The sequence below is a fragment of the Anas acuta genome, chromosome 4 (genome assembly GCF_963932015.1).
Source record: "Anas acuta chromosome 4, bAnaAcu1.1, whole genome shotgun sequence".
Taxonomy (NCBI): domain Eukaryota; kingdom Metazoa; phylum Chordata; class Aves; order Anseriformes; family Anatidae; genus Anas; species Anas acuta.
The window spans coordinates 9,783,763-9,801,808 of NC_088982.1; the positions used below are offsets into that span (position 1 = coordinate 9,783,763).

Below are 18,046 nucleotides of genomic sequence, written 5' to 3' on the forward strand. Positions count from 1 at the left end.
AAATATTGGCAGAATGAAACAAGATATGCATATCTGAAAGAAAAATAAAGTCAAAGCTCAAAAACTTTAGGAAAATCGTGATGAGATATTTGGGAAGAAATATGAAAGTTATGTTGTTTTCAACAGAAAGACTTCCAAAAGAAACTCATAAAATATTCAGATATGTAACTACAGAACCTGATACAAGGTCTGGTGACAAAAAGGTCTTGTTAAATGTTTTCAGGAAGTTATCAATTAGAACTGGTTGGATAACTGCTATTTTTGGTTGCTTTTAATTTTAAGACCTGAAACTGCTTTTTACTGGAAAACTAAAAAATCAATGAATTGGTGTGACATGCTGATAAAACATGCCACAATAACACAATAAGAATGTTTTATGTGAGTTATTTAAACCTCTTGGATTTTCAAAATATAACAAGAAATTATTTTAGAATTTTAATGATTTTTTTTTTCCTGAAAATGAATGGTGATGATAGTGGTATGGGTCCGCAGAATAAATTGGATCTACATTTTCATCAAACTGAAGTTTCAGGCCACTTCTACTCCAAGGCTGATTGGCAGTACTGCAGGAAAGTGAATGAACAAGAAAAATACGTATATTATGCCCTCCATTACTTTCTTCCACATGGGAAAATAAATACATTTCAGAGTTATGGGAAGCTGTAGAAGCTATAGAGCATTCAGAAGGAATAACTCCCAGTCAGAGAAATCCATTAAGAACTGCTGAAAGCAGACCACCTACACACAGCTTCTGACAGAGGCAAAAGGAGATTTTTCAGTTCTAGTTCAAAAAAGACTATTAGAAACCAAAGATCTATAAGACTACATTCATTCCAGAACACATTTCTGAGAACTTTTTTCCTGAATTATAGATATAAAATGTATTAGACTTTGCATATACTTCTTAGTGTCTTTAGATACATAATGAGCTGTGATGGGGGTGCCATGGTGGTAATGTAAGCCAGTAATGCAAGGAAACAGCAACTCTGTTAACTTAGATGCTTCTCCACAAGATGTGAGATTAAATTACTTCTGTGCCAAAAATACCCCTTAGAAAACCAAAACCAAAGAAAAGGTGTCTGAGAGATATTACTGTTCCTCTCAACAAGTGCAATATGTAATCCAAACTTCTTAGAGGAGGAAACATGACGGATGATTTAGAAAGGGGCCAAATTCTTCCAGTTATAATTTTCTGGCAGCTTTAGCAATGACTGGCAGACATGCAGATACATAGATGCATTGGATTTTAAGCCTGACAAGGTTGAGCGCAACTTGTAAACACCATCTGCAAGATGTCCAAACCATTGGTGTTGGAGAATATGGCCCCAGATCTGCACTGAAACAGAATCTTGTTTCATCCTCATAAAAACAGGCAACTCTAAATCATTTCTGAATGTAATAAATACACCACAAATAAAAACAGCACCTGGCGTTTCCTTGGATAAATGGAAGAATTTTGCATGCAGCATGATGGTAGTATTTTCATGACACTGTTTCAGGCAAACAAAGCAGCTTAACTTGCAACTTGCCTGGAAAATAAACGGCAGGTTGCCAAGAAATGGGTACTATTGCTAACAATGCAAATGGAAGACAAAAATCTTTTCTGTGAGCTCTGAGATTACGGCTGTTAAAAGATTTGTTTGATTGAATCTTATATTCCCCTGTTATTGAAATAAAGGGAGCTTGATTTAAGGGGTGGGTGGGAGGAGGAAACGTAGGCTCGCCATCTCAGGTGCTTTTGTTAGGCCAAGCTGGAAAGACAATTTTGCCAACTATTTCTGTGCTGACTCACGTTACATTCTTCCACCAAACTTTTTGACCTCCAGCTCCCATATTTATGCCATATGCTTGCTTGTGGTTTTGAGGTCTGTTGCTACACTGAAGACTTGTAAGGATAATTGATATCAGCAGTTCACTGTGGCAATTCACTGGTGCTGGTTGCATGCCCCAGTTCACATGTCACCTTATTCGGTCAAAATAAACAGATCTTTGGCAATAGTTGTTCACACTGTGCAGTGTGATTGATCATCCTCATAATGTGTTTTTCAACACTCAGGCAGTATCGTGGTGCTATATATTTCAGCATGTTTACAAGAAGATTCCACTAGCCTTGCAGATGTCAGGGATAAGTCATACTGGCATGGCTGGGCTAAGAAACCCTCTGAGGCTTGATCACAATTAATACTCTTTGTACATCGGATGGTTTTGTGTTTCCTTTGGGATACTCTGAGCCACGTTTTGAAGTGTAGACTTTCTGCTCAGTGTAGCTGTTTGTATACAAATGCATCCCCATATGCTTTTCAGCCATAGTGCTGGTACGTGCTGTTCATAGATCTTGGCAGTACACAGGTCATAGAATAAGTACGTGTCAGACCTATCTGAAGAAATAACTCATGTTCAGGTGACAAAGAAATGGAGTTAGAATATGAAAATTCAACCTGCTGTTTTCATTTTTGTAAAATTGATATTTTTCCAATATGTGTCTACATATATATGTGTATAATATGTATGGGTTTGGTACATATATGTATGGGCATGTATGAGGCCAAAAAAGAAATATTTTACAAAATCAAGACTTTTAAGCACTTTCTGGCAGAGCAGGATTGTTTTCACTAATTTATAACACAGATGTCTCTATCTGAACTGGTTGACTTAAGCTCCCTTTATTTTCAATGGAGATTCAGTCAACATAGCCAAGAGCATACATCAAGACTCATCACATCTCAGAAAAGTCACCTCAAACAAGCTAGATAAGTTTGGTGCTAGAAGTGCCTGTTTCTCTTAATTGACTGAAATGGGAGTCTCCAGTGATGATCTCAGCTGTGTCTAAAATTAGACAGGATGAATCCCAGCCATATTGCTGACTTCACTGCAGATTGCTGACTAAAATCCTCCGTACACAGCAAAAATCTTAGGTCTAATTTTCTGACTGTTTAATAGTTGTTGTGCGCATTTAAAATAGGCTAACTCACAACTCTCCCTACATGGAAGTTTTAAATGCTTTTTAAAAATAAGAGTAAAAATCCTCATTTGATGTAATAAATTCCTGGGAAAGATGAAGGACACTGCAGAGTTGGGACCATTCGTTCTCCTTTAGGATTTCAGATGCGAAATAAGTGTTTAACAGGTAATTAGCACTGAATCCTGACCAGTCTCCTATGCTTTGCCAGCTCCTTTCCAAATGTGCTATCGTGGCAATGGCACAGGGTACAGAGGCACCAACAACATGACTGTTTCTGGACACAGCTGCTTGCCCTGGAACTCAGACTTACTCTACCAAGAGCTTCATATCAACGGTGTTGAGGAAGCAGTACAGCTAGGCTTGGGGCCCTTCTCTTACTGCAGGTGAGGAAGGTTCTCGTTTGCCCTGTATTTCTAAACCACAAGGTGGATGTATTGCGGGAGCACATTTGGAAGGGAGAAAGGACAGGAATATCAAAGCAGATGGCACCTTGTCTTGGACTGACTTAGCAGGCTGAAACAAGAGGTGTAAGTCTGCAGAAGACAAGATCTGGTGGATAGGCTAGATCAAAACTTAGGTCTGCCAAGAGAAGCTTAGACACAACCTCACGTTGGAAAATCCTGGTTCTTTTTCTCCTGAGATTTTTTTTTTTTTTTCAAATGAGACTATCATTCAAATGATAGTGCAAAAATTTTGAGATTGTTCATAAATAATTATCCAAAAGGAGATAAAAATGCACTATTCAAACTGAAATGGTTAACCTTTATTTCAATATTTAAATTGTGAAATGCTTAATATAAAGGAAAATATTTTTAAGAGTGAAAAGTTATCTGAAAATGAAAAAAAATCAAAGTTGCTGTACTTCAATAATGCTGAAATGAGATGTCAAAATTCTTATATTTCTTCCAAAGAGAAATTACTGTGAAGTAAAATTTTGGCATTTCAATTTTGATTGAACCATATATATAATAAACTAATTTTCTGCTCAGGTTTTCTGTTCATCTATAATGAAAATATTTGTGGTATATAGGCTTTCTACTCAGTCATGTTATGTTCCCCTGTCTGATTTCTTCATGAGACCAATGGCTATCCATAAGTAAAATAAATGTTTCAATTTAGATAGAATTCTGGAGCTGAGCAAGAGGGAGAAACACCAAACTTTAGATGCATAGCTGTAAATTGCTGGTTGATTTCTAGGATTTTTTTTTTTTTTTTTAATTAATTTTTTGAATGGAAGTTAGACAAGTATTTCAGGAAGACTGGAATGCACTGCGCTTCCTGATCTGTTTGGTGATAAAAAGCATGTATGCATGCTCAAAGTATCTCTTCTCTATCTAAAACAGATTAATAACCAGTTCCTAAACCCTCCCATAATCCAAATTGGCTTGCTTTCCAAGACTTGGTCCTTATTCAAGTACTTAAGTATGAGATTTATGGTGTCCTAGCACATCATGGCAATTTATTCGGCATTTTTTTTGTGCTTTGATAAATCCTGATCCCTTCAATTTGCATCATTTAAGCACAATATTCACTTGCAGATTTGAAATGCAAAGAATAAAATGGTGTAGGAGCTGATGTGTTCATGTTCTGTAGAGCTGAGAAAAAAGCTTTTCACTTTTTTTGTCAGCTTGTTATAATTTCTTGGGATATCTCTGCTGCACTATATAATCCTGCAGATATCTTCTTCTTCAAATAGTCTAATTTAGAAACATTGTTGGCGGAAGATGACTCAACCTGTGTTGCTTCTTCAGTTCTGAAAATTTGAAAGTGCTTTAATCTTTTTTTGAATAGCAGTCAGGTTAAAAAGAAAAAAATATTGAAGAACCTTAAAATAATAGATAATGCTTTTGATAAATCCAACTGAAATTAGAATTATGATTTATCCAGAGCCCTGAATTATCTTGTCTATTTTTCTTGGCCTACTAAAGATCTTTCTGGGTCTTCAAAGTTTCACTACATTCTTGGAGGAGTAAATTGGACAACTTTCTGGTTACTTATGCAACATTGATCATTGATAAAGACAATTATGTGGCACAATGGAGAAATCCTAGCGGAATCTACCCCAAATCTGTTTAACATCAGAGTAAAAAAGGACTAAATTGACTGTGATATCTCTCTCTCCCCCCCTTTTCTTTTTGAGAAGCATAGTATTTTCTCGAGGTAGTCTTTCATTTCCTCAGACTCTCTCCAGGGAATGTGAACTTGAGCATCTCAAATTCGTTTTTGCTAGCTATTCTTGTTATGGATTTTCTATGAATCTACCTGTGGTGGAATTTCCTTGCTTTAAAATTCATCTAAAAAAAGGAATCTCTCCCATGGGACTTAGTCCTGAAAATAGCTGCGCTGATATCTGTTGAAGCACTTCAGTGTGGGCTGTATTTAAACCAAGTGAATATGCTCATGCATCCGAATACTTGTAGGCAAATTCTACAGATGTTTAGTCATGTGGCTGTATTTTAGTTCCTAAAGAACTTTATTTTTGACTAGCTTTAAGCATAAAGAACCCTACTGAAAGGCTACTAACCCATTTAAGAGTTAGCAGGTATTGCAGCACTTTGTTAGATGGCTCAAACCCAAGAGTCCTGTCCTCTGCACGGTACAAGAGGAAAATGCAGAAAATGTTCAGGCAGCTTGGAACAACACTGTGGTTAATTCTTGCAATTTTTTCTCCCGATAATTAATTAGAAATCCAGATGAAGATGAGAAGCCATGGTGTTACATCATGAAGGACAACAGTTTGTCTTGGGATTATTGTAAAATTCCATCTTGTGGTATGTAGAAGTTCTCTTAAAATCCATGTCATGAATTAATGAAGAAAGGGTTATTGATACTAGAACAAGCTTTCATTATATAATTTTGAATGTCCTACTGTTCCAAGGAGTGTAGAATATTTTACTGTTTGCAGTAAATCCAATGAAAACAAGTTTATTTTGCATTTTTTTTGGAGTTGTGATACAATCTGTGATTTTTGTCCTACAATACTGTATATAAGCAGTGTCACACTACTGCTTTCCACTGCAATCATCCTGATATGGACAGAATTTCTGCTAGAACATGCAAGACATCAGAAATAAATGATGCTTTGTTACAAATGTGAAGCAGGCTCAGAGAGGTGAATGAGCCTGTATGAGCAAATAGAAAACTGGATCTTGAAGACATACGACACAGTATTTAATTCTGAAAACTAAAAATTCTGTTTCTCCTCTAAATTAAACAGTTGTTAATATTAAAGCTATATCAAATTCTTGCTAATGTTCAAGCTGACCTTTAGAACAGAGGTTTAATCTGAAGTCAATTTATAAAGTGGTTCTTTTATTCTCCATTTATGGTTCCAATACATTTGATTGATGACATTAATACAAGCATCCTAGTCCTTGCTGTTGGAATGGTAATGGCAAAGGTCCAGAATGTGAACACGATGATGCGATGTGTTATGCATTGTGTTGGGCCTCCTCCATCACTAAAGGTTATATCTGTACTGGTAAATGAAACAGCGTCCAGGAATTTTTTAAGGCACAGTTAATTTACACTAGTATGTGTGTAGCCGGACTGTTGGGAATAGGCATAGCATTCAGTCTTGCAGCTCTCCTGAGGAACTGAATGAGCTTTATTTGCATGTGAGCGTTTAATAATAATTAAACTTCTGTAAAAGTTCTAGTCCTTAGAAATCACAAGATTTGTAGTCTGATGCCATTTCCCTTTATATCTTAGAAAGCAGGGAAAGGAAGCCACCAGTTCCAGACCAGACTGATACGTTTGCAGTTGCCAGAAGACCATGTGGAAGAAGACACAAAAAAAGAAGTTTTGTGAGACCTAGGATTATTGGGGGTTCTTCATCTTTGCCTGGATCTCATCCCTGGACAGCAGCTATATATATTGGAGAGAGCTTCTGTGGTGGAACCCTTATTCAGACATGCTGGGTTGTGTCAGCAGCACACTGCTTTGCTAACAGGTAAACTCACGTGCCATTAGTGTGACAGTAGGTCTTCTCCTCCTCATTGTCACTGTGTGCTTGTGAATCATGACAAGCTTGCACTGAAACAAGTGAGAAAGAAAATGAGATTACAGAAGGCAAATATTTCACAGGGAGTTGCTGACAATTTGAGTGCAGTTAAGCTAACAAATAGCGTGGAGTCCTGTTGTCCCACAGGCCCATATCTGGTTCGTTATAGAGTCTCAAAAGTGCTAAATGAACTGACTTAAGTAACAAGGTAGTGCTGAGTGTAAGGACAGGAGGACATGGAATAGAGCTTGCACATGCAGGCATCTGCAGGGGGATAGGAGTGTTTCTCTTCTCAGTTACCTTTTTGCAAGTTTATGCCTGCTTTGAGGTGTAACAGAGATGACTACGCTCATTATTGTGTTTTGTTCAAAAAGGCTGAAACAGCCAAGTAATGATTTATTAGAGGCAATAAATTACTGTTGTTTGACACAAATAGAGTAGGCTGAGCTTTACAAAAATCCAAAGGGAAGAACTGAACTGCTGTTAAATTTTTGAAGCATATTTCCTTGAAGGGTGAATTGGTTGTGATTTTTTTCCTTTTTTCTTTCCTTTTCTTTTCTTTATTTATTTTTTTCCCTCCAGCTGCAGAGCACCGGGGAAAATATTGACTATAGGATGGTCTTACTTTATTCTAAATATTTAATTTTCCACAAATGCTGATTTTCCTGATTTTGGTTTGATCACATTGATGGTAAAAATATTACATCATTTCATACCCATTGTTCCTTTGCATAGTAAAGAAGCCAAGAGAAACAGAAAACCTCGTGCCAGAATACATACACTGAAAGCTTGTAGAGCTAATAATACCATTGTGAATGCTGTACTGAAGCATTTGGAGCTCGATCCACAACGCATTTGTTTTTCAAATGTTGTGAAATAGCTACTAACTTTGGCAGCTATTCAGGACATTTCCACCCACTTCCAGCTGGTGGTTTGGTACATACAGATTTTCCATAATTGCTGCATTGTAATTTGCACTCTTCCGTATGTTTAGTACCTCTAAGTTAGCCACAATTTCAACTGTTTTCCACTAGGCGACAATAGATACTTATGCAGCTAGCTAGATTTTTTTTTCCCTTTTCTGTGGCCTCTCACTTTTTATTTCTTTTCCTGAATGAATCACCTGTAAATCACAGTGGAACCATTTAGTGCTTTTAAAATCTTTTCTAAATACTGTCCTGGGAAGCAAACTTCCACTCTGTTTTATGTGCCCCAAATCTGATTTTCAAAGGTATCAGTATACCACTGCAAGAACACTGAGAAAATCCTGGCCTTACATATTGATTGAAGCATTTTTCATCATTTTCTTGTTTTCTAGATGAAAACAAAACAAAAAAAAACAACAACAAACAAAACAAACAAACAAAAAAAAGAAAAAACACACAACAAAACAAACCCCAAATTTTGAGCTTCATTAACCATACTCATAGTAATTATTGCAGGGTAGCTGCCTGCTCTCTGCACTGCAGTTAGTCAGAATCTCTCTCCCCTAGTTGTTGATGGCTGCTTTGTGTTCAGTACTGGAGGAGAATCTGCAGTGCTTTTATATCTGACAGTTGCTGGTGATGCACAGAATTATAACTAGGGAAACTTTGGAATGATGTTGACCACTCTGGATCTGTGTATGATGCACGATAGATATTTTCCACTTCTGCACTGGATAACAAAATATCTGTTTCCCATGTTGAAGACACTAGCTAAATTCATTGTAGATTTATGAATGTGCAAATTAAACTGCTTTTAAAGCAAGAGAGTAATTTGAGTTCTATCGCTTTCAAAGCTAGAGAATTTACTGTCTTTCCAAACTCTTGCTGATTTTTCACAGTTCTCCCATTCTTCACAACTTTTGTACTGGTTCTTATTGGTTCTCTGACACAGGACACTGGATATGAGAGGACTGTGGTAAACAATCAGTAAGATGGTGTGAATTACAAAACCTATATTCTGAGTGTTTTTTCCTATTAGATCAGTCTGCTTTTAAACCTTCCTCCACCAGAAGAACGCTTTTGATTCTAGGCAACAGATTAAACATGGATTAGTCTAATCTCAGAACAGAAGTGGTGATAGTTATTAGGTGGAATCTGCCCAGATGCTACTGAGTTGTCAGTTTGTCAGATGTCCTGAGTTGTCAGGCATCTCTAAAATCTTGATCTATACCTATAATATTTTTAAGAGTTTAGTTACCCAGAGAAATGAGATATCCACCACTGACTTGTCCTCTGGTGTCTCATTTCTTCCTCAATTATTTTGTTACTCATTGCAAGAGTCTGGTCAAGGTTGACCTAGTTACGTTCATATAACAAGAAGTGCTTACAGCCTCTGAAGATGCTTGTAGCCAGACAACAGCTGGGCAGCAGGGCATGTGACTTGTCTTTTCCTTCTGTCAAAGAGCAACAGCCTTTAATGAGGTTAATCAGGACCCACAGAGCACAGGACTCCCTATAACATTAGTCATCTTTTTCCTGGCCCACTGTAGGTAAGAAGCCTGGGTGACAGATCAAGGCATAATGAGAGGGTAAATAATGGGCGTGGTGGGGACCTCAGTTTACATGTATTAACAGTTCATGGTGCACACAGCCATTGGAAATAGGTCTTTATTTGTCCTTCTAATCACAGAATTGCTTGTTCTCTCTTTTGTACTACAGTCCTCTAAAATCCACTATTACAGTAGTTCTGGGTCAGCATATATTTAATAGAACAACTGACGTAACACAAACATTTGAAATAGAGAAATACGTCTTGCACCCTCAGTATTCTGTGTTCAGCCCTACTGAACACGATATTGGTGAGTATTTTTGTTCTTACAGTTTTATTTCCTGTTTAGCTGCCTTAGTTTCAGCCTTAGCTGATCTGTTGAAAGCTGCCTTCATAGTGGAAGGATCACAGACGTTAGGAGAGGCTTCTGAGAACAGAGGGTTCTTAGTTCTACCAGAGTTATAACAGCAACTGAAAGCTAGACAAATTCAGATGAGAAATAAATTGCAAATTTTAAATAATTATGATAATTACCCTTTGGAGCAATTTACCTAGAGGTATGGCAGATTCATCATCGCTTCAAGTCTTGATGCGATTAGGCATTTTTTTCAACCAAACCCAAAACTGTGGGCTTGAAGCAGGAATTGCTTGGTAAAATTTTATTGTCTGTATTGTATAGAGCATCTGACTAGATGAATATAATAGCCCCATCTGCTCTGAAAAATCTGTTACTAAGAATCATTTTTTACAATAAGGAGATGGATTTAAAAATCATCTGTCTTATCAGTCAAAAGTTAAATGCCCTTCTGACTGACCTTATAGTATTAGCCAGAATGACAATAGAAGAGAAACTTGCTTCTTATTTTCTGATCTGCTGTTATGGAAGCTGGCATGTCTCCCTGTGGTATCAAGCTGTATGAGCACTTTGTCTATGAAACTGTTTAATAGTCTGGCACTAGGGATATCTTAGATTGGGAATGTACTGGCTTTTTTGCTCCCAGATGATGAACATTTTTCACTATGTAGCAAAAACCATTCAGGTCCTACATTGGTGGGAACTCTGTCAGAGCATACCAAGAAATTAACTTCATTTGGGGTATTGTTCTACTCTGAAATATCCTGGTATAAATCACAGTTTGTACTTTGGGATCTCCTGACTTTTTAGATTGCTCTGAAATTTGGCATGACTCACATGCACGGTGTCCAAATTTAGGGTTGGCTGAAGATGGAGTTCCTAAGACATGCCCCACTGCAAGCAAACAAACAAGCAGGCAGAAACTGGGGGCAAAGATGTGTGGGCATATTCTGCCCTGTCAGTGCTTTTTTTTTTTTCCTGATGCAGCAGAAGATTTATTTGGTGCTGAAACTGCGTTTCAGAAGGAAGCAAGCATAAGTGTTTGTTGGGAAGTATTGGGAAGTATGGGGGATTCAGAAACAGGCAGAGTTGGAGGGGGAGAGGAGGTAGGTGAGGAAGAGCAAGCTGCTGAGTGTTGGAGTGGTTTGTGTGGGTTCCTCGACCCGTGAGATACTGCTTACACATTCCACCAAAGCCAGAGATGCAGTCAGAATAGAAATAAGATTATTCAGCGGGATCTCTTGCTTTCCACACAGCTGTGCTCAGAAAACCTGCAGGTTCTGAAAGCCATGATAGGAAGTTTAAATAGGTGTAACCACAGGACCTCAGTTCTGTCCTCTTTGAGTGGTGTGCCCAAACCCAGCACACTGCCCATGTTACACCAAACACAACATCCCCTCGCTTGCCCTACTGCTAAACACAGGAGGTTTGCTACAGGGGAAGTGAAGTTTCTGCTACTTTTGACATCCCTGTTCACTACTGAGTTCATGATGCTGCACAGCTCCATATTTACACTGTTTTCAGCCTCATGGGGGGAGAGTAAAGGTTGTGTAGGCTGTGTACCTCTTGATAGCTTTCAGAAGCTTGGTTTTGAAATAGCTTGATTTTCTTTTCCTTGATTTTTGAGAACTTGAATTTTGCTGAACTCAGTGATAACAAGGAACATGAAATACACTGGCTCTCGCAGTAATTATTTTTTTAAAATCAAATTGGAATGAGGCAGGTGGCCAGACTTGCAGAAGCAGCGAGCACTTGCACATCCCACTTATTTCAGCTGAAAGTTGTGGATATGTCACTGTTATTTAACTTCGGGGTGGGAGGAGCATATGTATTTTCTATCTTTCCTCTTCTCTACAAAGGCAGTGAAGCAAAATCTGCTCAGTGAGTGCAGCATAAAATAAATATTCCCACAAGGGGAGTAGCTGAATATTTCAGCCTTCAATTTAGTGTGAAATCAGGTGCTGTTGAGATGAGTCTGTCTGTCTTTGATTGAAATATCTTAATTAAGAGAGGCTTAGGGGATAATTAAAGTTGTATCTGAGACCCATTGCTGCCAATCCCATTAAAGAAAGGGAACAGTCACTTTATTCCTGGTGTATTTTCTGTTCTGCAGCTTTGATTAAGCTGAAGAAGAATGGCCAGCGTTGTGCCGTCAAGTCTCAGTTTGTTCAGCCCATCTGCCTGCCGGACAGTGACACCATTTTCCCCGAACAGTTTAAATGTCAGATTTCTGGATGGGGACACAGGCACGAGAGTGAGTGAAATGACAAAGTTGGTACCTGTGGAAAACCCTGGTGATAACTAAATATAATGCTCAAGGATATGCTACACAGCTGACAGTTTTGTAAAATATTTTCCAAGGGACTTATTTTGGGATTCATTTTACCGGCCTTTGGATATTTACAGCATTTACATCTGAAATAGTCATCCTGAACTCCCTTTGTAGTCCCTGGAATTTGGAACATGATTCCCATGACCAAATATTTGTATCTATTTAGGATAAGTTGTTCTCTAGCTAGACCTCCATGGACAACGAGGGGAGCTTGGAGCAAGCAGTTTAGCTGTAGGGGCCAGCAACTGTCAAGTGAATCCGACTCCTGGTTTCTCAACGTAGATATCAAAGACTGCAAAGCAAACACAGCCAACTTACTAGTCTATGATGGAGGAGGTCTTTACCTTCACCAGGCAGAAAACTTAGGAAACATCTACTAGAGAGGGCCTGAGGGACTTTAGGCTAAGAAATGCTTACATATAATTTAAGAAAGGTGAGCAGAAGGAAATACTGCTTCTCTCCCATCCTTTGAGATAAGGAATTTCAGGATCATAAATCTTGGCCATGTTGCCTTGATGTGGAGATAGCAGAGACCTATGCAGGTAGATGAGAAGGATGAGGGAGCTAGCTGCCTCATTTTGGTAAAAGACAGAATGAGCAAATGTCATCCTGATCTAACTGTGCGATTTAAAGGCAAAAAGAGGTAATGGATCCTTGGATAATTTATGATTTAATATTACACCTGGAAAGAGGAGCACTGGGGAAATGTTCCCATGTCTCTAAGAAATGAGAGAACTCAAAGTGGGTCAATGTCTGGACTTGAAATACTGCTGTTTTAAAGGGCAGGGAACCTGACTGTAGAAGCAGAAAGTAATCTGATCACTAGAATAATTATTATCTTTTAAAGAGGTTCACAACTGAAATGTGTTAAATGTGTTTATACATTGTATCTTGCATTGTGATTCCATGTTATGCTCTTCACATTTTATAAAAAATACTTTTTTTTTTTTTTTTCCCTGTTTGGGAATTTTTTAAAGATATTTCTGGTTACTCGGATGTCCTGCAAGAAACACTGATTCCAATTATTTCTGAGGAGAAGTGCAGAAGCCCTGAAATTTATGGAACAGAAATAAGTGAAAATATGTTCTGTGCTGGCTACTTTGACAGCAAATCTGATGCTTGTCAGGTAATGTTGTGAGTCATCTCCAAGCGAAGAATATAAATGTATATTATTGGAAGAAATATTGCAGTGTTACAGTGCTTGCTTTTGACATTACAGTGTTCCTAAAGAAAAGAAAGGTTCCTAAAAAAAAAAAAAAAAAAAAAAAAAAAGAAAAGTTCCTAAAGAAAAGATATTTATGTGACTGCACTGTTTGTTCCCACATTTTTTAACCTGTTCAATGTCAAGTTCTATATTCCTCCTACCTTCATAAAAGCTAGTGGTTATACACTGGAGAGGAGGTGCTTCAGCTCCTGGCTGAGGGATGGCACTGTGTTGGCAGGTATGCTGGCAGGTATGCACTGGCAAGCCAAATCCCCAACCCTCTTGCTTGAATGAAACAAGGATACTTGGGTAAGAGGTGGGAGCAGTGGTGGAGTTTGGAGGAGGTATGCCCTGAGGTTATTATAGTGGAAGGGCTTTAATGGTGTAGGATGTCTATCCATTGGAAACTGTTTCATGACTTCCATCCTTCATGGAAGGACCTCAAATCTGTGTTACTTTGTGTCTCTTTTTGAATTATGACACAGTTTGGCTCTGAATAATGTTTCAGAATTGTTGTGGTGAGAGATGAGAGTTTTTTTAATCATGACATCATTATTAGTGAATCAACAATTCATTTTTTCCCTGTTGGCCAACTTGTAGTGTGGTCTAAGGAAAAACAGTGTAGACTTTTTAATGTCACAACAAATGTAGCTGACCTCTGAGTTTTCTTAACATATTCTTATGAAATTATCTATAAACCATCTGTAATGTATAAAAATATTTAAAGACCAAGAAATGTCAAGTAGACAGTGTGTTCTGCTATTTTCTTGGAAACTTTATATTTTTTTTAATCAGTGCACGGGTACTAAAATTGCAATTAATGAGATAAGTTGTGGAGACACATGCAAGTTTCTCAGAAGTAAATTAATCTCAGGTAGATGTCCCTGATTTATCAAAGAAATCTCCTAATAGGAAGGCAATACAATTTTCCTACTTACTTTGGTCCCGAAAGCATTCCTGTTTAGAAAGCAAATCTCAAGGATTTTCTTTTTAAAAAGGAAAAAATGATTTATCCTTAGCCCCAGATATCTGAGATGTGGCTCCTTTCACCAGCCATGCATTTTTGTTTCATTTCAAACGTTTCCATTTCTGTAGGAAGTCACTCTCAGAGGAACAATAATAACAAAAGCACCCCCTTCCCTGAATATTTGCAAGGTTTTAAATAAGTAGAAGTGTTCCCAATTCATCTTTGCTGTAGTGTGTCATCAGACATTAGTTTGGCCTTATTTTCAGTTTATGGCTTTAATGACAAGGTAATGCTCAGTAGCATTAAATTCAATAGATACAAAACTGGGTGTACACCACAAAATTAGAGCATTGTGCAGTCATATGGAAAATTATGTGTATGCGTGCAACGATCTCTGATGGCTGTAATAAACTGTCTTAAGAAACTCTCCAGACCTTCTATGGCCTATGTAATCTGTGCAGAGCCTATAGTGCAATGTAGTGTAAAGCTTAAAGACTTGCTTACTCCTACTGAAGGGGACCTCAATTATTCATGCTCTTCAGTAGATGTCTGAATCCAGAAGAATTTCAGAAAATCTTTCAAACAAAATCTGATATTTTCATATTTCTTTTTAATGTAATATTAAAAAAAGCCATTTTATTAGAGGTATGATTAAAAAAAAAAGTTTTCTACAATAAAATTTAAGCAGACAAATGCTTCCATATTAATTTTTTAAAACTAAATCTCATGTGCAAACATTTTCGGTTTGGAACTTTCCCCAAATAATCTTTTTTTTCCCAACTCTTTTCTGTCAAATTATTTAATCTTTCCTTACTTTTAACACAGGGAGATTCTGGTGGACCTTTGGCCTGCGAGAAAAATGATATCTCTTACCTTTATGGAGTTATCAGCTGGGGAGATGGCTGTGGCAGAGTCAACAAACCTGGAGTGTATACACGAGTGACAAACTATGTGAACTGGATTAATGAGAAAATATCCCCCCGAAAAACTAGTTGAACATTTTAAATGTGATAACATTTCAAGCGTGGTCCTGGAATCTTTCGGTTTCATTAAAGTGGCATAAATATTTTATGAAAACTCTCCTGGTAATTCTTAGAAATTCCAAACAGACCACCTAAAACAGACCTAATCCCTCTGATACCAGCAACTTTGAGCTGCAATTTTAGGGCCATGGATAGCTCAACATATAAGACTGTCTTTATTAGCTTAATAAAACAAACATGTCAAGACAGAGTGTACCGAAATCTACAACTGTTTATCTGCTTGGTGGATTACATGGAAAGAGTTATTTGAAAGTTTCTGGTGGAGCTGTCATTCCTCCAACCAATCTGTAACAATGTTGTCTCTGTATTCTCAGATGTTTTAACAAAATAAAAAGGAGGAGCACCAAAAAATAAATTCCCTTTCCTTCAGAAGTGATTTCTTGAAGTGCAGGTTGGGTTGAGAGAAACCAGCAGAGCAATACAGGTGAAGTGGCTCCTCAGCTAGCTACAGCAAATCAGCTCTGGGCAGAAAACAGAGGATTTAGATTTTGATTCAACAAAATATGTAAGCACATTTCTGTGTTCTGCTGACATAGACATCAGGAACATGCTTCAGAGCTCTGCTGAGTCTGCTGTGCAATTTTCCAGCAAAGTTTAATGGAACACCTGCTGAAAGCACAAGTTTTTTGCTAAAAAATGTTGAAAGTCAGTGCACCTGATTGCCGACCAAAACATTAGGGCCTTTTGCAGACCATCAGCTGCTCCTCACCCTGAGGATAGCGGTAGAAGTACTTCTCCTTGGGTGATAAATGACTAAATATTTCTTAAATTTGACAATGTTTTGGAGATGTCTTAGGTTTTGTAGTAACAAGTTATTTAACTGTTCAGATAATTCAGGAGGGTTGTTAGCAGAGTTTTAAACTGCCTGGCTGTGGGAGCTGCTTGGTATTTTCCTTGGGAGGTTGGTGATAATCATAAAGTCCATGTGCTGCTGACATGGTCTATGGAATTATTATAAGAACAAATAAATAAATTATTACAATATACAAGTGGTTAGAGGCTGTATAGCCAGCTGTGTTAGCAACGAAGCAGGAAATGATTGAGTATAAAACAGTTGAATCTCATAAAGAAGAACAGAAAATTACAACTTTCTTAATACAGAGATCTTTAGCCATGTCAGATATATAAATTTAGGAGTATTGATGTACATGTTTTTCTTCTCTGATAGCAAACATTTTAAAATTCTCTTAAGTGTTCAAAAAAAGCTATTCTTTACAATATAGAAATGTAAACTGGTGCTTGGGTACTCATATGTGTGTTTTGTTTTATAATACTGGTGGTGTCTTCATGGGTTTCTTAGTGAATGATTTCTGCAGCTAGGACAATCTTTGAAAGGAAAAATAACTAAAATCTGATTTCAGGTAACTACAAAGATAAAAACAATGCTAATTTGGATAAGTGATATAAACTATTAAATAAAAATGTTTACCCTCTGTTTCTTGGACTTAGTCTGCTGTGTATATAGTTACAATTAAATCTTTGAATCACTGTGTAGGTTGTTCAACAGGTTGAGAGCTGGTAGAAAAAAGAAATAACACTTCTCTGTGCCAGAAGGCATCTGAAAAGCTCTGCATAAGAATCATTTCCAGCTGGTGGTGCTCCCAGTTTATGTAAGTGTCGCACAAAATTTCCAGTAGACAGATGTAAGAGTGAAGAAACTTGAGTCACAAAACTTAGGTAAGATTTTCAGCTATAAATACTGTGAATGCTAAGATCAAAGTCTTTAGCTCTTGATTCCAAAACAATCTGAAGGCCATTGTTGTCTGGGTTCTGTGATTCTGTGGGTTTGCCTTCCTGGCCATTTACAGTACGAGTCTGGCTTGCTTAACACTGTGAAATGAATGTGACTGTTTAACAAGACTAACTGTACCTCCTGATGAAAGACAAGTACTAAATGAGCACGAAGGAACTATTTACTCTTCTTTGGAAGTGATTCATTTAGAACAGGTTTCAACACAAAGCTTATGCCATTCTGAATATCCATATCTGTTATGTGACTTCACTTTCATGTTGAAATTAACATCCATCCACACTGAGCATGATTTAAACTGCTGGATGTGTGTTATACATATTCTCTCAGTCTTCTCTTGCTGTAAAAAGGGTGCCTATTTGTCAGGAAAGGTGTTACACTGGTGTTTCTGGCAATTTGTATAGAGCTTTTAAATTCTTCTGTTTTCAAAAATGCATGATTATTACCACTATGAAGTGACAGTAACATGAAAAATATATGCATTTTTAAAAAATATATTGAATGTTCATAAGTGGAACTCTCTCTTTTCTGCCATCAAAGGTCTAAATGATAAATCTTCAGTCAATTGCCATACTTCAAATTCACTAAAATTGAATTTTTGGTTTTCAAAGTAGCCTGCTTTTTTGTTGTCACTGCATAATCTGGTGGAACTAAATTTCCTGATTCGAGGTTCTGCTGTATGGTGACTAGCCCTGCACTAAATCCACAACCTCCGACTAGGGGTGGTGAGCACCAGCCTGGGTGGCAAGCAAATACTTCAGTTTAGCAAGAGGTCCGTGCCTGACCTGTCACACCCCTGAGAACATCGGTCATGTTCCTATGGGTACTCCAGCAATTTCTGCCGCTGGCCTTTCTGTTGAGCATTTCCCCATGGAAACTTTCCCCCAGTTTCTCCTCCTCTACATAAATGCTTATCACTTAGGTTGAAATATGGCTAAAATTTACTAGAGGAAGT

General features: G+C 37.6%; 1 protein-coding gene across 1 annotated transcript in view; it reads left to right on the plus strand.

Moving 5' to 3' along the window:
* HGFAC (HGF activator) overlaps positions 1-16,785 on the plus strand; it is a 42,815-nt gene extending 26,030 nt beyond the window's left edge. The window contains exons 8-14 of the mRNA XM_068679782.1: positions 3,171-3,345; positions 5,648-5,733; positions 6,674-6,914; positions 9,611-9,750; positions 11,909-12,049; positions 13,105-13,253; positions 15,124-16,785. Of these exons, the coding sequence (XP_068535883.1) occupies positions 3,171-3,345; positions 5,648-5,733; positions 6,674-6,914; positions 9,611-9,750; positions 11,909-12,049; positions 13,105-13,253; positions 15,124-15,294 (1,103 nt within the window). The 3' untranslated portion in view covers positions 15,295-16,785. The remainder of the gene's footprint in view (positions 1-3,170; positions 3,346-5,647; positions 5,734-6,673; positions 6,915-9,610; positions 9,751-11,908; positions 12,050-13,104; positions 13,254-15,123) is intronic.
* Positions 16,786-18,046: the final 1,261 nt, after the last annotated feature.